Below are 24,032 nucleotides of genomic sequence, written 5' to 3' on the forward strand. Positions count from 1 at the left end.
TGAAAGAACTAAACCAGATCCAAAGCCATTCATAGAAAATCATTCAAAGAAATATAAAACAAGTTTTAAAACTCTGAATTTTGTATTGCTTTGCTAAGCTGTTTGGCCAAGGCATCTTTTGCTGCATGAAAATGCAAAGGTTTAGGCTGCTTAATAGTCTTCCTGATCACCCCACTCGACTGCTGGATCATCATCCATTCGTAGAATAAGATAAGAGAGAAGCTGAAAGAGATTCTGCCACAACAGTAAAGAGACAAAAAAGGAGAGGTCGCTTACATCTATCTCACAGCGATCTCCAGCATAGTTCACATCACAGAGACAGTGAAACTTGTTGAGAAGGTTCTGGCAGAGGCCTCCGTTCAGACACGGGTTGGAGCTGCACTCATCAATGTCCTTTTCACACCTAGAGTGAAGATTGCGAATAGTGAGCTTCTGAAATCACAAATCAAATGCATTGGATAAGTACATTTTTAATTCAGAAGCTTTAGGGACAAGGAAGAGTAGGATGATCTATTTGAAATCTGTGGCACATATCTACATGTTTATGATTTTACTAACTACCTGATTAGCCGCACTCAAATCCTGAGCTTCCTGTATTATTTCTAAGCACAGATAGTTAAGCCATAAATTTCATTTCTGAAAAACATTTTATGATTAATGGTGTTTAGCCAGGTGAAAGTTTGTGTGTGACTTTAGACCTAGACCTGGCACAAGTTCTGCTTACAGCTTGTTTATCCATTTTGGTTGTTCTGGGAACCTGAGGGCACATTTTCCTTCTCAGTAATCTGGATGTAAGTAAAAAAAATGTGTGTTATTTTCCCAAGTGACTGATCCTGGGAATATTCACCTGCCATTTCTCTTCTTCATATTTTTCTCCTCAATTCAAAGTGCCAGTAGACCCCAGCAGAATCTCCTATCTGGTCTCTCTGAAATCATCCCCAGGAACGGTAAGAATGGTGCAGAACAGGGTTTCACAAGCTTAAGTATGTATCATTACATGTTTTTGAGTTAATTCTGATGATAAAAGGAAATTTGAGTTCTCACAATTTCTCAAGGCAACCAATCAAATATTAATAAGGAATTTGTGAGATGATTGTCTGAAAACTAGTAGTGATTTGGTTATTTCCTGCTCTGATGATGTTCCCTTTTAATTCTCTGCTCCTTTTTTTTTTTTTTAATAATGGTAACAGTTAATCCTATTTTTTTCCAGAAAAAAAGCAGGTTTAATCTTGAGGAAGAATGTGAAATTCTCCTTCTGAATTACAAGGAATTGCTTTCTCCAGTCGTATTCATAGCCATGCATTACACTTTCATTGTTGCATTAGAGAAGAGCAGTTCTTTATATTAAACACTTGTATCTAAGTTTCTTTATTAAAATCTAAAATCACTTCAACACTTTTCCTTCAATGGTAAATTATGTTCATGCAATTAAAAAAGTTAAAGTTCTTTTCCAATGTATAAAAAATTCTATACCTCTTTTTATGAGAAGCAACCTTTCCACATTTCCCTTTCCATCTGCTAGTAAGTTCATTGAACTTTTTTTGTGATCCCAGTTCATCGACATAGAAAGATAGCGTTTTCTCTATAGTGTGCATCAGTGGCTTTCTGGGGGATGAAACATTGTCTTGAAGGAAAATGCCTGTTTTATCAATCTGATAAATAAATATACAAAGGATTTTGGTTTTAGTTTTCATATTAACTGGTATATTTGAATTTGTTCTGAAAAAAAGGAGTGAAATTTTCTTTTTTCATATACTATGATCTTTAGGCACAGAAGTACTACTGGTACATGGTTTGACAGCCTGGAGGAAAAGAGGACAAATAATCAATTTTAGACACTGGAGAAGAACGCCTTTCTGCAATAGTCAGTTAAAGCACAGCATGCTTGGCACAAAGCTGCTGTTCAATATGAGAATCATGGGAACCATAAAATAGAGAATATTGCCAGCCAGTGGCATGGATGTAAGGAAGCCTCATTCCCAAAGCTATAATTAGCAAGTTGCCTGGCAGGGGAAGGAAAGGCAAAATACTTTCCTTTTACCTCCTAGCCCCAAGAAGCATACACATCAGAGAAGTGACTAAGAATATGCTTTTACTTTTTTATGTTTTTATTTGTTTTGATTTTTCCACCTTTTTTTTTAATATTGTGAGGTGGTAAGTTAAGTGGAGCAATGCATTTTGACATACCTGCCAGCTGCACTGTGCACTGAGTGGGAATTTTCATTTCATTTATCCTTTATAGCTTACAGTGCCATTCCCACAAAATCAGTGGGTATGAGGAGAATGAAAACCTTTTGTTGAAAACTTTGTGTTTGCAGAGCCAGCATTGCTTGGTCCGGCTGAACTTTTGGATCTTATACTCCGGTAATGCTAATTTCACTAAGAGCACACATGGTATTTCCTTTCTCACTGTCCAAGAAGGTGCCCTTACCTGTTCTGACTATATTGTTACTGGGACCATGTTTTTCTGTGTTTCTACAGCACCTAATGCCCTGAGGCTGTCAGGATTCCCTATTTCAGGACTGATCATGGAACATTATCAAATGGTAAGTGTGAATTGCAACAATATGCTACAAGATACAAATTTCACTGTGAGGAATACCCCTCTGTTTCAGACTAAAGTGTAACATGTAAAAAGTATTTATTCTTAACATAATAATTCTGTTTTCATAATTCAGTGTTCAGTAAGAAAGTAATAAGCTTCAATATGACCAGGTATTTCATCTCATACAACACTTGTGAAAGAATATATTCACAACATGTATATGTGAGAAAGAAACAGCTTTGCCTATTTGTGTGTCAGTGTATTGTAGCTGATTTTTATCTATGAGCAGGGTATGTGTCCCCACATAGAAAGATAACATTCTAGCTTGTCACAAACAAGCTTTGGCATGAATTGTCACAAACACAATTGGCATGGAAGTAAAAAAATGCATATGTTTTTAACAGAAGCAACTGTAAGATGCTCCCTAAGAAATAATATTAGTAACAGGAGTTAGTGGTGCTGTGTTGGATTGATTCTTGCTGCACTGATTTGTCTTTTTTTTCTAAGTAAGAAAGACCCTCAAAGTCATTTCAGCAAGGAACTACTGAATTAAACAACTGCTTTCTCTGTATTTCTGCAGGAGATCAAAACCTCCATGGCCTCTGGACCCTTCTGGAACAGCTTTTGGAAGAATTGCTCCAAAGAGACCTGCTGAGCATCTCACCGTTCTCCAGTGAATCCTGGCAGACACACACAGGTCAACTCGCCACTGAGATCAGTGCAGTTGCCGTAGTTGAAACATGTGAGGTTTCTCTCTTCGTTCCCACAAACTGTATATGGTAATCTTCTGTATCTAGGTAAGTAAAAAGGCAATGGCAGTTATTTGTACTTTCCTCATTTCTGTGTATTCTGTGCTCTCTCAGCTTTTCACTTGACTCTAGTCCAATTCTTTGGTGGAAAATATTTAGATCTACCTTACATATTTCTTATTTGAGTGCAGAATCTAGTTCTGTTAGACTCCAAATAGAGGGAGCAGTGCTCCTGCTGGCAAGTACTATTCAATACCAATGGGAAAGGCATTATATTTTACCTGTATATGAACACAAAGTTTCGGGGGATGCACATAATCAGTGCCTCCTTGTGTGTCCTCTTGGAAAGGAAACACCACATCTGTGAGCATTGACATGCCTGGAGCCTGGGGTACTCAGTGTGCTCATGGCTAGTGGTAGGCAGCAACTGAATCAGGGAGCAATGCTGTTACTGGTTGGGGTATTGCCCAAAGGAAAGACATCAGGAATGGAGGTTTAAAAATCACAAAACCCACTTTGCTTAACTTTGATTTGTTGAATTTGGTTTTCCTTTTCCAAATATTTCCTGGAAATCTAATGATTCTTCTCTAGAAAAAAAAAATGGAAAAAGGGTAACACTCTACCTACATTACTGACATGCCTCTGTGTGAAAAACTGACAACTTAGAGCACTTCAAAAGACAGAATTAGCATACAAGATAGAGCATATGAGGCCAATATAAGTTATCTTCAAATCTCAGAATGTCCTCACTATCCCAAAAAAGTGACAAAACAAAAATTGACAATTGTGTAATTATAGCCTAAAAGAATGTGGCTGGGCAGCATGAAGACAATTGTCTGTTTGCATTCATGAAGCTGCATCAGACTGGGTTTGTTAGAGTCCTTTGGAGGAAGGAGATGGGGTTTTCCTACTCTGAGAGCAAGAGAACATGCTCAGAAGGGAGATGTTTATGGTGTGCAGAAACAGGCAATTAAAGAAGAGGCAGACCAAGGAAGAGCTGCAGCCTTTACAGAGTTGTGTCTGAGAAGATTAGGAAACAGACATATGAGGAGTCTCAGAAGTGATGTCAATAGTGGGCTTAATGGTGTCTGCAGCCACCAGCACTGCTGGGCCAGGAGAGCAAGCTTGGAGGAAAAGACCCAGCTAACAAAGATACAGTGGGTGGGGAAAAAAACTTCTCTACAAGCCATTGTTATTTTCTTTTACCCACCATCTCTGAATTTCTCTACTTACAGTTACTCTACTTACTACTATTACTCTAATACAGTTTAAAGATTCAAAATCCTTAAAATCTTCATTTCTAAGAAAGATGTGACACATCTGTCTCTGAGCTCTGGTAGGCTTGTAATTCTGTCATCAGAGTCTGCAGAACCCAGGCTGGCAGCAGAGCTGGGCAGCAGAGCTGTGCCTTGTTTCTTGTCTCCTTGCCTCATCGGTCTCTGCCTGAGCTGCCAGCTCTCCACTGCCTCAGTCCACACCTAATTGATCTGTACAGCTTTCTGTACTGCAGACTCTTTATACGTTAATTCTGCAGCCATGATTAATATATAGAGATGCATAACATCTGTGTTTAAAATGGAGACATCAGTGATGCAATTGCCCTTCAGAAGAAACCTGGCAAAATCATGTGGATGTGCCTTGTTTATTGTACCTGCAAAATTTTCCTGTGAAGTTACCAGCACACAGGCAAGAATATCCATTAATCCCATCAATGCAAGTGGCCCCATTTGCACACTGGTGGCCACGGCAGTTGTCTATGTCCTCTTCACAATTCACCCCTGTGTAACCAGGTTCACAACTGCACTCATAGGAGGAGACCCCGTCAGTGCAGTTTCCATGAAAGCAGGGGTTTGAAGAGCATTCGTCTATGTTGACTTCGCAATGGGTGCCAGTCCATCCTTTTGAACATGTGCAGCGGTAGGAAGTATAGAACTCTTCACATATCCCCTCATGCATACATGGATTTGAACTGCAGACATCCACTTGCAAACAGCCAGTAAGAGCAGGGTTTGCAGATATTTTGAGAAATTGCTCCTCTTGAGGTTTTTTTGTAGGGATGTCAGCATTTTTGAAGTACGAGAGATAAATGCCACTGATTTCTATGGTGCTCATACATCCTCGCAGGCCATCCAGACTGTCAAAAGCCTTGTCAGCCACATAGATATCTGTCTCTTCTCTCAAAAAGTTGAGGCTTCCTGCAGCAGTTGTACTAGTTGCAGTGTCTTTCTTGTTGTCTATGTCAATGTGCCATCTAGAGAGATGGGACAGGGGCTCCACCATAGAGACCACTACTTGATGCCATTTCCCATCACTCACATGCAGTGAACTAGCAAGGGTCAGCTTATAAAAGCTGTTGCCGCTTTGCAGTTGGAAGAGTAATTTGGAGTTGTGGATGCTTATGGTAACAAACTCTGGCTCCTTCTCTGCATACAGCAGTATCACATCAGTGTCCCTAGTTCGAAAGCCAAATATGATGTTGGTGAGGTCTCTGCTGATTTTCCCATTGCTTCTGTAAAATATTGCACTGCTTCGGCCACTGAACACTGCATTAGCAAGACCTGTGTAAAGATAATAATTGAGAAATCAGGCCAACTTTAAACCTATACATGTGGAACAGTATCTCTTCAATGTCCTGTGTTCCCTGACTTGTAAGTCCTTTTGGGTTTGCTGAAAAACAATCAAATTCCACCAGTGTATCAGTTTATCCTTGTCTGCTCCTTATGGCTATAGAAATTACAGAGAAGTGCAAGCTACACTGACATCAGAAGTGTGCTGCTTTGCATCATCTCAAGCTATATTCTAAAGGTATAATTCTACATTAGTATTACCTTCCTTTTCCTTTATTAGACAAAGAGAATGAGATGATCATAACTGCATGCATCTCAGAGCTGAGGCTGAGAGGGTATTTCAAAACAAGAAATGTCATTTTGGGTTTGTTCCCTCGTTTCGTATAGCAAGTTATTGCCCATGACAGATCTGAATGGGGTGAATCTTTGTTCTCAATTCCTGTTTTCTTAGGTAAAGCATTAAAGGGGTTTTTAAAAAGTGTTTGATTAGATCCCAATTTACTTTCACTGGTGATGAATTTAATTGAAGTCAGTTGACAAAAAGTCCCTTTAAAATCAATGTAAGAAGAGTCGTGCCTGTCACGTTTAACACCAGCTTCTGCATGTGTACTGCCACAGCCCTTCTGACGGAACAGGGCCTGGGCTGGAAGGGCAGCAGAGTACTCAGCTTGCACTGCTGTGAGTGAAAGTTAATGGGTAACATTGTGGCAGTTTTATGGATGTCTTCACAAAGGTATTTGACATCTTTCATTAGCATGGTTTCTACTAAAATGCACTAACTCCCTGGGCTGTAGATTTGCACATTCTGTGATTTATGAGGATTATCGATAGGGAGGAGGGACAGGAAGGAATGTCTTCTGCCCATTCTTCTAATTTAGCTTTGTAAGATCCTAGCACTGCGATAAGGTGGGTTTCTGATCTATCTGTGGGCTCAGCGATAGATCAGATGTAAATCTGGATGAAAAGAGCCTCTGGGAATCACAGTAAGAAATTATTAACTGTATATCCTGATACTGAGGCAGCAGAGGTGTAACTACACTGTCTTGTGCATCAGATGTGTCTCTTTCTCATAGCAAAAGTTTCCTCAGAGGTCAGAACTTTTATTTCTGATCTTTTTAACGTCTCAGAAAGCTGAGAATTTCAAACTCATTATTCCAAAATATTCCTGTAGAACTCATTACTAAGTTACTAGTTGTGACACTGGGAATACAGTTTTGCAATCAGTTACTGTTCCTCACATCCACTTCCTGTATTCACCTTTTCTCCTATTTCTGGAGTGTGTGTTTTCCTACTGGGCTTGCTAATCATAGCCATCTAGGTTCAACTAGAGCCACAAGTGTCAGCTCTTTCTCTGCCTTAGTTTAAAATGGTACTCAGAGCATAACACAGCAGGCTGGCAGAGAAGTCACTGGCCAGCAAAACCCTTCTTTTTTTCATTACCCTGTGTTGTACAACAAGTCTATGCTGTAGCTAAGAAAACTAGTTAAAAATACAGCTCTATAGTGCAGTTCTTGAATATTTATTAGGGAAACTCCCCACTATTGCCACATAAACCAGCACAAAAATCAAAACCTGATCTAACAGTGTAAATTACCTTGACTTTAGCAAAAGGAAATGGTTCAGATACTTTTCACTTTGCTGTCTGTGCATGTTTATATTCTGCTGTAATAGGCAATAGTAAAGTTTATGACAAAACGTATTTGGATGTTAGCATTAAAGGCGTCTATTAGAGAAGGTGCAATTATTTTAATTTCAGTTATAAATTTTAACAAGTGGTGCAATGCTGATTTTAACAATCTCAACAAAAATAGCACCCTATTGATCTGTCAGCAAATTGTCTATGATAGAAAGCTTTTGTTGACCAACCTCATTCCTAAGACTGAGGCATTCTAACAGCTTCCACCAGACTGTGTGTGTATTTATCCTCTTCACAGCATCGTTAGGGCTCTCTTTGATAGCAAAAAGAAAAAATGTTGCTTCAAAATCCTTACTTGCTTTTTAAATTCCACTCCAGGGTGGGAAGGAGAAGGAAAGTGGAAAAAGAAATGCAGGGTGGCTAATGTTCTTAATGATAGTTGATGGCCATCAATTTTTAAATAGACTGCTTGGCATGCAGGTGCTTCTTAGGAAGTTACTAGTTGAATAACTGTAATGCTGGTATTAAGGTGACTTCCTTCAAAGATACTTAACATTTAAGAAAATCAAATGATGCAATGTATGTCATATAGCTTATCTTTACAGAATGATGGACAACATTCTAAGGTTAATCCAACACTGAATATCCTCTTATCTCTTTACAGTGGAAGCATGAGGGGTACACTTACATTCTGGCAACGTATTGATCTATTGCACAACCTCGACAAGTTGTGCTGAATAAGTCAAAAGCAAAGGTCTTGTAAACATCAGTGTTTGTGTCATGGGGTCTCATTGAAAATTCTGTATTTGATAGGGCAGACTCTTCCTGTTAATGTTACTTAGAATAGACATAATTATTATTTTAATACAGAAATAACATTTGAATGAACCTTAAAGGCAGTGAATATTAAGGAAATGCTGATGAAAATTTCTATAGTTTCTAATCTCTAAAGTTTATAGGAATAACTGAAATGTACCTACATTCAAATCCCTGGTGTACCAGCTGGCATTGTGCTTCACGAGGACAGGACTCAAGCTCACACCACTTAACTTCCTCGCATGCCTTCCCCACTGTGTAAGGGGGGCACGTGCATGTAAAATCATCCCAGATCGAATAGCACACACCACCGTTGTGGCAAGGGTTGGACTATGGGGAAAGAGAAGAGACAACTTAAGTGTGAATAAAAGTTGGTGGACTCTGAACTCTAAGGTTGACGGACTGTTTGGCAAAAGAGAGTATTCTGGTTATTTCAGACAGAAAGTGACAAAGACCAGCACTATGACAGCACAGCATGTTCAATTGATGAAAATGATATTTCAGCCTTAAAATATTTTAATTCTCCCCTATGCAAATAAATTTTGCTCCTGATATTCATCATATGTAGCATAACTTAACAAAATCTGTTCTTTCTAGCATTTCTATGTATTTTTCTAAGAAGTCAGTATCATCAAATAATATATGGGAATGGACAAAAGATTAAAGGGAATCCCCCATTTTAAACATGTGAAAGTGCTCTGAAACATGTAATTCTTACCTTGCAGAGGTTGTCACTAGTGCAGCCTTGGGTGACATTGATAAGAGTTTGATTGATAGCAGAATTCAGTGGATTGGTGATGGGGAAGAATTCCAGTGGCTGGTTATTCACTCTTACATCTTGGATACAGCCTTTGAAATACCTGCCATTTTCATCAGTTTCTTTGTTATCTGGTAGGCCTCCAATGTAAAGAATATCCTTACTTTGGATGGTTAGGAGTGGAGTAGAAATAAAGCCTAGGTGTTGAGAGGACTGGAACAATTCCACCTTATTTGGTTCTATTTTTAATGTTATTAAGTAAAAGTTTCCATCATTCATAGAGTGTTTCCCTAATAACTTAGTGGAATTTAGAACTAGTACTGTGAGTTTCCCACCTTCTAAGTAGACTCTTACATAGAGGTAAGTACTGCTTCTCAAAGCCAGTAACAAGCCAGAAGATTTGCGTGTTCGGACAAACATTGATATGTTCAACTTTTCATTCAGAGTGGCATCCTGAGTGGCATCAAGAGGAAAAGCAGCATAGCCTGAGGCGTCCTCAGATCCAAACCGGCCTGGAATATACTCTTGAGGTTAGAGATATGGGAAAAGATTAAAAAAAAAAAAGAGAGAAGATAGAAAAATAAAATCGTTAGGGCTAAATGACAAGAAAGCCAATGATCAAACAGCTACTTGATAGTATTTACTTATGGTAGTAAGATGTGCTGTTATTTATGGATGAATAAAGACTTGATCCAGCTGTAAATAGCTTCTATTTCAAAATTCCTCTTGGCTTCCATGGCTGTAGCATTAAGCCCCAGTACAGGACCAGATGTTATATTATTTGGCATATTTTTCTCCTTTATCATGCTCTGTGTAATGCTGTGTTTTCAAATGGCTAAACAAGGACAGATTTCCACAGTTTCCTGAGCTGATCCTCAGAAAGATCATTTTGAAAAGAATCTAGCTGCTTTGATCGTCCGGTGACCATGGAAGTTAATGTGATTCTGGAACTTTGTGCTATCTTTTGCACTGATTTCAATCATAGAAATAGCCTAAAGCTGCTCAGCAAACCCCTCATGTGTGAAACCTCCAAATAGGGCATTTATTTGGTGCTGCATAGGCTCCCCAGTTCTGTAACAGATTTTCTGTTGCTGGGCCTCAATAAGTGCTTGTATACATCAACTTATATCTAGTTGTGAATCCTGCTCAGTCCTATGAGTGCTCATCATGCTGTAGTGTTGAGGGGGAAAAATCATCCATGACCAAGTAAGCTTTATTTTTTCTTTCTCTTTTGTGCCTATCAATTAAAATGATTAAACCAAAACCATCTGTCTCTCTCCCTTGCTCTTTATTTTCAGTAATGATTTTCAGACTTGTAAGGATACAAAATATGTAGCCAAACCCGTATTTTATTCTGATGAATCATCTCGTTAAAGCACAACAAAGTGTTTCTATTTTTACACTTTAAGTTTCGAGATCTTGTCCTCAACATTACAGACTTCCTGCCTAAACACTTTCAAAAGCTATTTTTAATGTATCAAATTCATAGAAAGAATAAACCAAACTTTTTCTCAAATGCTCACATAGAGTCAATCCTCTTTTGTGCAGTAAAACTCCTAGAGTGAGACCTCATAGGCCCAGTTTCTGCCTGCAGCACTGCTCTTTTTATGACTACATTAAAAAAACCCAATGAATATAGGGGACTGACTGTGAAGCCCCAGCAGACCCTTAATAACCACACTGCACTACTATGTGGTGCGGCAATATTCTTTAGCAACAAGAATAGATCCCTTACTTGTTCCTAAACAGACAACTTCTTAAATACATTAAATATGAAATATTGTAATTCTGTGAATAAGACTACCTATATATCTACATCTGCTTGTTAAAATTCCAGTATGTAGAAATAATTATTTGTTGAAATGTGTGTTTTGAGGCATTACATCACTCTAAGTTTTATCTTCTCTGTAGGGTGTACTAGAGACCGAGATGTTTTTCCATGAGGGTAAAAAGAAAGTTTCTGCTGGAATGAAGATTACACATTTGCAGTATTAGAGGGAAGCATTAATCTTCAAAAAGCTATTTCATGTTTACAATTACTTTGTTACAGTTCTCTCTACTTATAAAAATACATATATATACACATCATCATTCTGATCTTCTCTTTGATGAGATGGCTAGCATCACCTTGGTCAATATTAACCTCTTGGGTCACAACATCTGGATATTGATCAAAATGAGTCAACATCTGTTTGTTATTTTGTATATGTAGAGAAAATATTGCCTCTTGTCAATTAAATACTTGGCAGGAACTTTTTCTTCAAAAAGATGCTAGCATTTCTTATGTTAATCTTTACTGCAAGTCCCCCCCCAACTCTGCCTTTTAAGAAATCTGCCACAGTCTTTTAAATATGGCATATATCTAGACCCTATGTATCAAAATGGCATGGTGCCATGATTTGCAAGGAATATTGTAGTCAGCAGGAAAAAAAAATAAAAAGTCATGCTTTGTAATCATTCTCAACAGTTCTAATGCCAGTATTAGCCTCTCCTGTCCCTGAGTGGTTTTAATTTTGCTTCATGTAAGGAGGCAAACATATTTACCAGATGTTGTCCTATGCTCCATAGTTGCCTTCTAAATCTTAGGGTAAATTACAGCTAGACTTCAAAGTCTGTTACAATTACCTCTCAAACTTTGTCATTTCACAATAAAACCAAGAAAAACTATTGAAAAGTATTGATAACTATTACAAAATGAAATTGTACTTAAACATTTTGAAATGTATTTCAAGCTACAGCTTTCTGCAGCAATGCATTCAGTAAACCCCTGAGGCCAGTCATTCAGCTGATGTAAATCAATGTAGCTTCACTGGCGACAGGAGCAGCCATGCCGATTTACACCAGTTTATGGATGTATGGATTAGAATAGATCTGTCCATTCTAATCTGACCATGGCTCTGCTGTTGCACTTTATTTTTTCCAGTCCACTTAGCAAATATGTATACACAAATATATGTAAGTATGCATATTTGTGTGCATGGATGTACTTCTTCTTCCCAAAACATTGTTATGATACATGGTTAGCAAGGGGGCACAGAGGGAAGCAGAGGCAAGGATGCTGTGTGCAAGACTTATTCCTGTGCAATTTTCTTCAACAAAACTGCTTGTTTGAAATACCTAAAATTTATGCTGAGGAAGAATTGCAGAGTCCACCCCAAAATGCTCCTTAGGGGTGCTCTACTTACAGCTCCAGAGGGTTTCACACAACAGATGCTGTATAGCAGGGAACTAGGCAGGGACCTCCTGTTGTCCTTCCAATTTGCCTCAGCCTGCACTTGGAAAGATCATGTGTAGCAGGGAATATGCTAAGGGCATCTACAGCTTTTGTATTCCTGCCTGTCACTGCTAAAGATGCAGTTTGCTGAGATGTGCTCTTTCGTTTGCTGAGACACGAGCAGGTTTTCCTCTGGTCACCAAGCAGCTATCTGGTAATGGCCACCATAGTTAGTGATTCTTCAGAGGTGCCCTGGGAATGGCTGAGATATGAATGGGCCCTGTTTGGAGCCTCTGAAGCCCTGCCTTCTCCTTGGGCTAATCAGATTAAGTTAATAGTATAATCTCTTTTTTTTTTTTTAATTGGAATCTGTCTTTTTTTAACTTGTTGGTTGCTGAGGGGAGTAGCTTGAGAAAGGATGCCTATAACACCGGAGTGGAGTGGGAGGAGATCAGCATCCAGGAGCCTCACCACAGAGCGACAAGAGCCACTGAGGAGGGAGTCTCAAGTCCTCGACAGGACTTGCAAAGAGCTCAGCCTACCCGAGGGGCTGACTCACCGGACGTGGAGCCAGGAGGAGTGGCACCAGCTGTGAGTGGTTAAAAACCTACCCAGGGAGCGTGGTGAACAGAGCGGGCAAACAGAGCGGGTCGAGGCAGTTCATGCGGGCAGGCGAGTGGGGTGACCACCTGATCAAGAGGACTCACCTGGAGCTCAGGAGGGGAAGGAGTGCTTGTTTGTGTGGAGAGACGTGGGCAGATCGGTCGACCAGATAGATCATGGTCACAACACGATCAAAAGCTGTAGTGAGGAATAATGTGGGTACCCAGACTGAGCCTTCCTGCAGACATGCGGCCGTGCAGGTCTCTGGCTGCAGCGAATGCCTGAGCCTGGCACTTGTATAGGAGTGAACCAGTGACACTGCTTGTGTTCGCTGTGAGCAAATAAATGATCTGCTCAGGCAGGTGGTTGAACTGAGGGAGGAGGTAGAAAGGTTGAGAGCCATCAGAGAATGTGAAAGTGAAATAGATTGGTGGAGCCACACCCTAAGGCAGGGGCAGAGGGAAGTGGTTGAACAAGTGATGGATCCCCTTCCCTCCTACCATCAGACAGAAGGAGAGAATTTACGGGACAAGGATGTATGGAGGGAGGTCCCTCCTCGGAGAGGTAAGTGGAAACCCTCACAATCCCTCTCTCCCAGCTGACCTTGAATAACAGGTATGAGGTCTTGGAACTACAGGGCCAGGTAAATGGAGATGGAGAGGTAGGTCTATCTAGTGAGTCACCTAGGGCTTGTCATTCACCCCCATGCCTTAGAACTTCCCCAACCAAGAAGAAAAGAAGAGTAATTGTGGTGGGTGACTCCCTTCTGAGGGGAACAGAAGGGCCCATTTGTCAACCAGATCCACAGGGACGTCTGCTGTGTATCTGGGGCTCAGATTAGAGATGTTAAAAAGAAACTCTCTGATCTGGTGCAGCCCTCTGACTACTATCCGCTGCTGGTTTTTCAGGTTGGCAGTGATGAAATTATTACAAGGAGGGCAAGGGCAATGAAGAGAGACTTCAGGGCCCTGGGACGGCTGGTTAAAGGGTCTGGAGCACAAGTGGTGTTTGCCTCCATACCTGTTACAAGCAAGGGTGAAGAGATAAATAGAAAGAGTCCACAGATTAATGTATGGCTACGTGACTGGTGCCAAAGGCAGGGTTTTGGGTTTTTCAATCATGGGCTGCTATATGAGACACCTGGTTTGCTGGTGGCAAGTGGGATACACCAGTCTCAGAGGGGGAAAAGGTTTTTGGGGCAGGAATTAGCAGGGCTCATTGATAGGGCTTTAAACTAGATATGAAGGGGGAAGGGAAACTTCCCTTCTGGGCCTGTTAGGGACAAGCCCAAGAGAAACATGCTAGGGCTTGAAGGATGGTGGACTAGGGAGGACTCTCAATCTATTGTTTTATTTGAGGGAAAGGATAGTTGTTTAGACCCTGTCCTGCAGGGGAAAAAGGGTACTAGGACAAGAGTTAGCAGAGCTCACTCACAGAGCTTCAGGTTAGATTCAAAGTGCAAGGGGATTATAGCTGGGTTTGAACTAGTGGGGCATTGTTCTAGTATTAATGAAGACCAGAAGGCCTCCTGCCTCTCAAGGGTGCCATCAGTGTGCTCTGCTCACTCCCTGAAATGCCTGGACACCAATGCACGCAGCATGGGGAATAAACAGGAGGAGTTAGAAGTCTGTGTGCGGTCTAAAGGTTGTGATCTAGTGGCAATTACAGAGACATGGTGGGACAGCTCACATGACTGAAATGTGATCATGGATGGCTATGTCCTTTTTAGGAAAGACAGGTCAGCAAAGCGAGGTGGTGGAGTTACTCTTTATGTGAGAGAGCGACTAGAATGTATTGAGTTCTGTCCAGGGGCAGATGAGGAGAAAGTGGAATGTCTGTGGGTACAAATTAAGGGACAGACTGGTACAGGTGATACAGCTGTGGGGGTCTATTATAGACCTCCTGATCAGGACAAAGGAGTTGATGAGGCTTTCTACAGGCAACTGGAAGCAGCCTCGTGACTACATGCCTTGGTCCTCATGGGGGATTTTAACTACCCCAATATTTGCTGGAAGACTCACACAGCCAATCATTCACAGTCTAGGAGGTTCCTCCAGTGCATTGATGATAACTTCTTAATGCAAATGGTGGACAAACCAACTAGGAGAGGAGCGCTGCTAGATTTAGTACCCACCAACAAGGAGGGTCTGGTTGAAGTGGTGATGGTCAATGGCAGCCTTGGCTGCAGTGACCATGAGATGGTGGAGTTTAGGATCCTGTGTGGGAGGAATAGAATACCTAGCAAGGCCACAGTTCTGGATTTCCAAAGGGCCAACTTTGGCCTGTTCAATAAACTGCTAAGGGAAGTCCCATGGGAAAGGGTACTAGGTGGTAAAGGGGCTCAAGATAGTTGGTCAGCATTCAAGGACCACTTCTTCCAAGCTCAGGATCAGAGTGTCCCAGTGGGTAGGAAATCAAGTAAGGGATCTAGGAGACCAGCGTGGTTAAACAAGGAACTGCTGGGCAAACTCAAGTGGAAAAGGAGAATCTATGGATTATGGAAGTAGGGGCTGGCCACCTGGGAGGAATATAGGACAGCTGTTAGAGGATGTAGGGAGGCAATTAGGACAGCTAAGGCCTCCTTGGAACTTAGTCTTGCTAGTCAGGTTAAGGACAATAGAAAGGGCTTCTTCAAATACATAGCAAATAAAACACAAGAGGCAATATAGGCCCACTGCTGAACGAGGTGGGTGCCCCGGAGACAGAGGATATAAGGAAGGCAGAGGTGCTGAATGCCTTCTTTGCCTCTGCCTTTACTCCTGCAGACTCCCCCTGGGGGCCCCAGATTCCTATAGCCCCAGAAGGAGTCAGGATAAAGGAGGAGTTTGCTTTGGTAGATGAGGATTGGGTTAGGGATCAGCTATGCAATCTGGACATCTATAAATCAGTGGGTCTGGATGGAATGCACCCACGGGTGCTGAGGGAGCTGGCGGAGGTCATTGCTAGGCCACTCTGCATCATCTTTGGTAAATCGTGGGAAACAGGAGAGGTGCCTGAGGATTGGAGGATGGCAAATGTCACACCAGTCTATAAGAAGGGCAAGAAGGAGGACCCGGGTAATTATAGACCAGTCAGCCTTACCTCCATCCCTGGAAATGTGATGGAACAACTTATTCTTGACACCATCTCTAGACATATCAAGGATGAGGGGTCATTAAGAACAGCCAACATGGTTTTACCAGGGGTAAGTCATGTTTGACCAATCTTACAGCCTTCTATGAGGAAGTAACTAGGTGGAGGGATGATGGTAGAGCGGTAGATGTGGTTTTTCTTGATTTCAGTAAGGCATTTGATACTGACTCCCACAGCATCCTCATAGACAAACTAAGGAAGTGTGGGCTTGATGATCAGGTAGTGAGGTGGATCAAGAACTGGTGGAAAGGAAGAAGGCAGAGAGTTGTGGTCAACGGGGCAGAATCTGGCTGGAGGTCTGTGACTAGTGGAGTCCCTCAGGGGTCGGTGCTGGGACCAGTGCTGTTTAATATTTTCACCAACGACCTGGATGAGGGAACCGAGTGTACCCTCAGCAAGTTCGCTGATGACACTAAATTGGGAGGAGTGGCTGACACACCAGAAGGCTGTGTTGCCATTCAGCGAGACCTGGACAGGCTGGAGAGTTGGGCAGGGAGAAACTTGATGAAATTCAACAAGGGCAAGTGTAGAGTCTTGCATCTGGGGAATAACAACCCCATGTACCAGTACAGGTTGGGGGTTGACCTGCTGGAAAGTAGTGAAAGTGAAAGGGACCTGAGGGTTCTGATGGATAGGAGGATGACCATGAGCCAGCAATGTGCCCTTGTGGCCAAGAAGGCCAATGGCATCCTAGGGTGCATTAGAAAGGATGTGGTTAGTAGGGCAAGAGAGGTTCTCCTCCCCCTCTACTCTGCCTTGGTGAGGCCGCATCTGGAATATTGCGTCCAGTTCTGGGCCCCTCAGTTCAAGAAGGACAGGGAATTGCTTGAAAGAGTCCAGCGCAGAGCCACAAAGATGATTAAAGGAGTGGAACACCTCCCTTATGAGGAGAGGCTGAGGGAGCTGGGTCTCTTTAGCTTGGAGGAGACTGAGGGGTGACCTCATCAATGTTTACAAATATGTAAAGGATGGGTGTCAGGATGATGGAGCTAGGCTTTTTTCAGTGATATCCAGTGATAGGACAAGGGGCAATGGGTGTAAACTGCAGCACAGGAGGTTCCACATTAACATCAGGAAGAACTTCTTTACTGTAAGAGTGACAGAGCCCTGGAACAGGTTGACCCAGGGGGATTGTGGAGTCTCCTACGTTGGAGATATTCAAGGCCCGCCTGGACAAGTTCCTGTGTGATGTACTCTAGGTTACCCTGCTCTTGCAGGGGGGTTGGACTAGATGATCTTTCGAGGCCCCTTCCACCCCTTGGGATTCTGTGATTCTGCTTGCCTTTCATTGCCTTAAATGAGTTTCTTTATAAAAGCTTAGAGAGCTCAAGAATAAAATTTTCAAAGAATTCTTTGAAAGTAAGATTTAAACTCCATGTGACTTAGTTGGCTTTCTAAATTATACTTGGGATGCATAACCTATAGCAAACTACAGTTTTCCAGAGTTTATGCTGCACTAAGAGCTCTAAGAAGATTTTAAAGCTGAATGAGTGGAATCCACCTGTTTAGCCTGACTTTTTTTCTCAGGCTGAAAAGTAACTAGAAAATACTGAAGATGTGCTACTACTAACCTCTTGCACTTGCTTACCAGCTGACATCAAGCTCCAGAAATCCTAAGGGTTGTGCTGTTTCATCACCATGGTAACAGGATTGTTTATAATAACTATTTCAGTAACCATTAAAACACAAATGCCCACAGCATTTCCTTACCTGTTGTGCAGCTTGGCCCTGTGTATGGCCGGTAGCAATCGCAATGGTAGCTCAGCCACAGGTTGGTACAGCGTCCCCTGTTCTGACAAGGGTGGGTTTCACACCAGTCCTTTTTAGTACATCCTGTCCTGACATTTAAAGATGATTCAGGTGATACATTCTCTGGTGTAATAACATTCAAGTCTATTTCGATGTCCTGAAGACAGCCTACAAATGAAGGTGCAGAATGTATATTATAGATGTTAAGTAAAGAGTTGCTGCTAATGTTCCCCACTGGTAAGCCGCCCAAAAACGTGCTCTGAAATGCAAGCATCATGTGATCGTTATCTATCACAGCAGATGTTTTATTGAGACACGATTCTACACAAGAGCTGTCAAGCAAATTAAGAGTAATAGCTCTTGCCAAGGTTACCTCCACCAAATGCCATTCTCCATCACTGACATTATGTGAAATATGCAAAAGGGCCTGTGGGTTGTTATTGACTTGCACAGATAAGTGTAAGTAGCCGTTCAGTAACTCCAGCTTTGCAAATGTATTTTTCCCCCCTCGGTAAAACAGAAAAGCTGTAGGTTGCACAGTTTGGAATCTCAGGTTTATATTATAGAAAAATTCGTTTTTAGGCTTCAGGGGATTCTTCAACAGAAGAAAACTGTTTCCTTGAAAAGAAAATGTGGTTACAGTTTCACAGTGTATTCCAGTATACCCAGGTGAACATATGCAGCTGAATCCATGTTGGCCATTTTTTAAATGTGGGATACATATTCCATTGTTTTGGCATTGCTGATCAGTACAGCCATGGAGAATTTCTGTACAATTCCAGCCTCCGTAATAAATCCCTTCTTTGTCAGCAGGTGGGCAATGGCAAGTGTAATTCCCGGGGAAATTCTCACAGATTCCACCATTTTGGCAAGGGTTCATGTAACATTCGTTGATGTCTTCATCACAGTGAGTACCTGAAGAATAAACAAGGAATTAGACATTTGGATTGGATAACTGGAGTCCCAAATGTTATTTTTAATAACATGTGTTTCCTTGAATTATCTTTAATTAAAAGGAAACGCCTTGATAACTAAGACAATTGACTTGCAAGCCTAAAATGTGTTAAATATAAAAATGACACTCACATGCTATAGTTTTCTTGTGCACAGTATTATATAAACACAGCTACAGGTTGAGTGGAGAAGAGATCCAGAGCAGCCCTGCAGAGAAGGACTTGGGGGTGTTGGTTGATGAGAAAATGAACAGAGCCTGCTTCAGTGTGCGCTTGCAGCTCAGAAAGCCAACCATATCCTGGACTGCATCAAAAGAAGTGTGACCAGCAGGTCAAAGGAGTTGATCCTGCCCCTCTACTCTGCTTTGTGAGACCTCACTTGGAGTACTGTGTGCAGTTCTGGTGTCCTCAACATAAAAAGGACATGGAACTGTTGGAACAAGTCCAGAGGAGGCCACGAGGATGATCAGGGACTGGAGCACCTCCCATATGAAGACAGGCTGAGAGAGTTGGGGCTGTTCAGCCTGGAGAAGAGAAGAGGGCCTGTAGGGATGCTGGGGAGGGACTATTCATTAGGGACTGTAGTGATAGGACAAGGGGTAACAGGTTCAAACTTAAACAGCAGAGGTTTAGATTGGATATAAGAAATTTTTTACTGTTCGGGTGGTGAGGTACGGGAATGGGTTGCCCAGGGAAGTTGTGAATGCTCCATCCCTCGCAGTGTTCAAGGCCAGGTTGGACAGAGCTTCAGGTGACATGGTTTAGTGTGAGGTGCCCCTGCCCATGGCAAGGGAGCTGGAACTGGATGATCCTTTCCAACTCTAATTATTCTATGATCTTATGATCTGGCAGAAGCTGTTGGAGGGTTTTGAACCTGTATGTCCCAGAAGTACGCTCCTGGTACCATGTAGCTACAGTAGAACTTTCTTTACCTTTCCTAGATACAAAACATAAAGCAAGAAAAGGTGAAAGGAGTATTTTCTCACGCGTCTCAAAGCTTGTTGATGAGAACAGTTCTATCAGATGTGGGCAATACATACTCATATTTCCTCCTCTTCCATATAACACTTGGCCTCTGCTATATTGGGTAAAAGGAGTGCTCCTCATCCAAACTTCACTGTAATTTGGTAGGTGTTACCAAGGTATGTCTACTGGATCAGACTTCACAAAGGGAAGCAAATCTGTTTCTCCTGTAAAACTAATCAGTTTATCCCTCTGCACTGTTCTTCATCTATAAAGTGGTAATTATAATAACTTCTCCCTTGAGCAATCAAGTGACCGATATGTATGCAATGGATCAGGGAAAATCGGTTTCTTATCTTCCTTGGAAGCAGTTAAAATACCTAAATACTTTTTTGAAAACTCATGCTAAGTGCAGCTCCTAATGTTTCCACTTTCCTTCATAGTCATTCTAGAGAAAACAAGAAATAATTTGCAGTAAATTTTCAAACTGATATCATCAGCACAAAGTAGTTAATAGGCATAATTATGCACCACACCTACCTTGAGCATTTTACAGCAAAACATGGGCATTTTTTCATGGAAAATTACAGAGCAGCATTCACCCACAATGAATTGCTTCCAATGGTAGATAAACATAGTTAGCCTAATTCCTTGCCTGTTGACTTTATTCAATCACAGCCATAAGTAGACCCACTTCGAAGAGGAGTAAGTTACAGGAGAGCCAGAAGGGAGCTGAGAAATGGTTGAGATTTGTTTAGAAGATTAGCTAGAGTGAAATGGTCATAGCATGTATATAAAAGGCTCTCTCTGCAGTGATGATCCTCACTTATGAGTTTTCACTATAGAATACAATTTTTGCTTGAAGCTTTAGATTATCAAACACAGCTAGTGCTATCTCCCTGGTCTGGCAGTAAGGTTTTACAGCAGCAGTCTTTCCCTGGTTTCCAGCCAGGCTCGTAGTTCCTGCAGTGTAAGATGTCTATGTATACCTTAATATGTAGTGGCATCTGGCAGAAATATGACTCATTGGGACTGACCTTCTGAAAGTGTACTGCCCAAACCGTTACTGACTGGGGGCCAGGATGATGTCTGCTTTGCCCAATTTGTTTCAATTTCTGTGCTAGTGGCTTGTCCTGCTTTTGCTATTCTAGTATATGAAAAGTGAAGTTACCATGAGCCGTTTCCTTTTTGGTCAATGTTTTAGTACATCTCATGCCTGATATTTCTCCCTTCCCTGCCTGGACATCGAGAACAATATGTCCATAGGTCTTGTATACAACCAGATGTAGAAATGAAGGTCTCTTCAGGGTTTTGTGTCAGAGATAAAAACTAGTGCAGTGTGGCAGCAGTAGGATGAAGGATGTATTTAGTCTTGTTATAGGGCTATGGAGTGCTCAGAGCATGCTTAAGTCTGGGAGCCCTTGTAAAACCTTTTTTTATAGTTGAAGTCAGCACAGTGAATGTCTGGATACTTAGTCACTCCATTTTCAGTAACGCATGATGACTCTGTGTATATTAGTTTGTTATCCCATGGCACCTGCAAGGCATCATATTTGCCTTGTATCTTGTGGCCTGAGTCACACCTTGCAATAAAGACTGTCTCTGGAAAGGGTGACACAGATGCAGGAAGTGAAACCAACTTTACTATAATATTTTGTGTCTGTGTTGTTTTCTAATTTATCAAATTAGATATAAAGTTAATGAAATAATTTCCGGAGAACACTAAACTTCTTTGGAAATTATATATGTTTCTACTTTTAAATTTAGATAACAAATTTGAAAAAAAATATGTTGATATATAACAAAAAAATAAAGTGTTTTTTATGAGGAGGTACACATATTCTAAAGGTATTCCTTACAGAAAACAAGTAATATCAGTTATTAAATGCAAAGCAACTGCCACAGAGATGCTTAAGTAATTCATTGTCTGCATACAATTCTTATTTATTTAAGTAATTAAATTAATAATATGTTGCAAAATAATTATTCTGCAGGGTTTTGTATATATATACATAAACATGTATATACATACATCTATATGCCTACAACTTCGTAAGATTAGCACAAACATATAGGTCACACCAAAGGATGAATCATAAGCCTTTTTTCATACCAAGAATGCATAAATCAGCTGTTCTTACAAGCAGTATTGATATTGGTTGTTATCTGACAGTTATTATACAAGCAAAGACCACTGTCACTCAAGATAAAAGCATTCTAGATAAAGGGATTAACCAATATTTATAGAACTGTACAAGCAGTTCAAATAGCTCAAGTTGTAGGAGAAGTTTATAATGTAAAGAAAATAATCTCTAAAGATGTAAGACATACCAAAAGCAAGTGCAAGGGGAACTACTGTTTTCTTTTCAGTGCTTACATGCATTAACTCAGCGAAACGTTTTTGTATTTTTAAAGTAAAAAGCAAAGTAAAATCATTCAACCTTTTCTAAATATATTACACACCCACCTAAAATTTATCATATTTTTACAGATAATGATTACTATTTCCTCCTGTGAAGTTTTATTCAAAACAGAGATGAAACAGCTCCTTTAACTCAGTTTGATAACACCATGCATGTCTCCTTTTTTAACTTGCACATTATTAATACAGGGTACCTATTTTCTATTTAGCCTCTTAATTAAACTGTTTCAACCTTAGCAGCAAAGGTTTCCTGCAGAAGAGGGATGACAAAAGCTTCTTTCAGTTCTGCTGAATGACACTAATTTTCATTTTGATTAAAAATAATGAAAGTATTATCCAAATTAGACTTTTGATACACACCTTTGGTTAGAAATTTGTTTACAGCCTTCTACCTTTCTAGTTTCTAGACATGACACAAATATCAGGCAAATACAAACAAGCAGTCTGCATAGATACTACCTGTTCCGTACAGTCTAAAGGCACATACGGTTTCCCAAAGAGAAAGTATTTACCTGTAAACATTGTCATTAAAATGATGTAAACCTGTATCCTAGTTGCAACCATCTTTTTCCAGAGAAAAAGATCATTTAGCACTTTAGCAGTCCACAAAGTAAGTTTCTGTAAAATTCAAAACAGTTCTCAGTATAACAGCTTCCTTTCCAGGATTAGCTTGCTCCAGTTCTGTACCTGCTGATGTAGTCTGATGGTGTATTTTGCCCAAGCCAGATCAACAAGGCTTAAACTAAGACTCATTAAACTGCTTACGCAATGGATATGTATTCTACTTAAATTCTTTTTCAGCATGTTCTGTCCAAGTGTGCTCACACTAAACTTTGATCAGGTTTCACAGAAAGGCATATTTTTAGGATCCATTCAAAACTGATTTGTCACTTTTTTGTTTTACAAGGTGCTGGGTTTTTTTAACACCATATTTTCTTTAATTTTCAAGAGATTTGTTAATCCAGATCAGCTCTTTCATGCTCACTGTCATTAAGAGAAATTGTACATCTCAACAACCAGATAGAAAAGATCCACTATTATATATTGTTTCTTTGTTTTAGAAAGTATTCTGTTCCACCTCTCTCATTCTACTTACTGGAAACCTATGACTGCAGATTTTTAAGTGTGCTAGACAGGGGAAAAAAACCACTGCAGATTTTTAAGTGTGCTAGATAGGGGAAAAAAACCTAAAACATTTTCTTTTTTCAGCTCTTGAACTGGACATTTTGATTTGGACCTAATTTAATGAGAGAAAAATAGAATTCAGGAGATTGAACTTCTTATTTCTGTGATAACTTAAGCAGCAGACTTTTTAAAAACCATTCATTATACTTTATTTACATGATATAATAATGAATTGCTTTAAATATTGCTAGAGCAATATCTCTGAGTAATCAGTTAATTATAAAGCAAGAAAGTCTTTCCCCAGGTTGATATGTATACCATCCACCTGGCATATGGCAAACTGTGGATTCAGGTCTTTGTTCTGGCAGTTTCTCATTTTAAAATTTCAACAATGGATCCTGTAGTTTCTCTCAGCTTGTCCCCAAGAAAATGTGGCATTTTGGCAAACATATTTTTCAGTTCCTTCTTCTCCCTAAATGGAAATTTCTGACCTTGTGTCAAATTTCTTTCAAGGTTCACCAAAAGACCTGTATGCAGGATACAATTTTGGATTCACTTAATCTATAGTTCACAATTACTTTTATGGTGATGCTCAAAAAACTGCTTCTCCTTCCAGCCTCTGATAGAGGTATTGAGTGACTTTTCCTATATCAAATTCAAATACCATAGGGTAAGAATGTCATCCAGACTCTTTGAAAGGTAAGTAAGGAAGCGCTAAACAAAATAAAGCTCATGTTGATAAGTTAGTATGCATGTACTTTATTAGTAGTGCTTATCAGATGTCTCATGCTACAGCTTGAA

General features: G+C 40.5%; 1 protein-coding gene across 1 annotated transcript in view; it reads right to left on the reverse strand.

The window, feature by feature from the left end:
• The window catches only part of CRB1 (crumbs cell polarity complex component 1), a 109,892-nt gene that overhangs the window by 24,618 nt on the left and 61,242 nt on the right, over positions 1 to 24,032 (reverse strand). Inside the window, exons 6-11 of the mRNA XM_031054756.2 lie at positions 17,730 to 18,683; positions 9,032 to 9,594; positions 8,478 to 8,643; positions 4,946 to 5,852; positions 3,210 to 3,338; positions 277 to 403 (exon numbers count right to left, since the gene is read on the reverse strand). Of these exons, the coding sequence (XP_030910616.1) occupies positions 277 to 403; positions 3,210 to 3,338; positions 4,946 to 5,852; positions 8,478 to 8,643; positions 9,032 to 9,594; positions 17,730 to 18,683 (2,846 nt within the window). The remainder of the gene's footprint in view (positions 1 to 276; positions 404 to 3,209; positions 3,339 to 4,945; positions 5,853 to 8,477; positions 8,644 to 9,031; positions 9,595 to 17,729; positions 18,684 to 24,032) is intronic.

Source organism: Melopsittacus undulatus, chromosome 6 (assembly GCF_012275295.1).
Source record: "Melopsittacus undulatus isolate bMelUnd1 chromosome 6, bMelUnd1.mat.Z, whole genome shotgun sequence".
In the NCBI taxonomy this organism is placed as follows: Eukaryota; Metazoa; Chordata; class Aves; order Psittaciformes; family Psittaculidae; genus Melopsittacus; species Melopsittacus undulatus.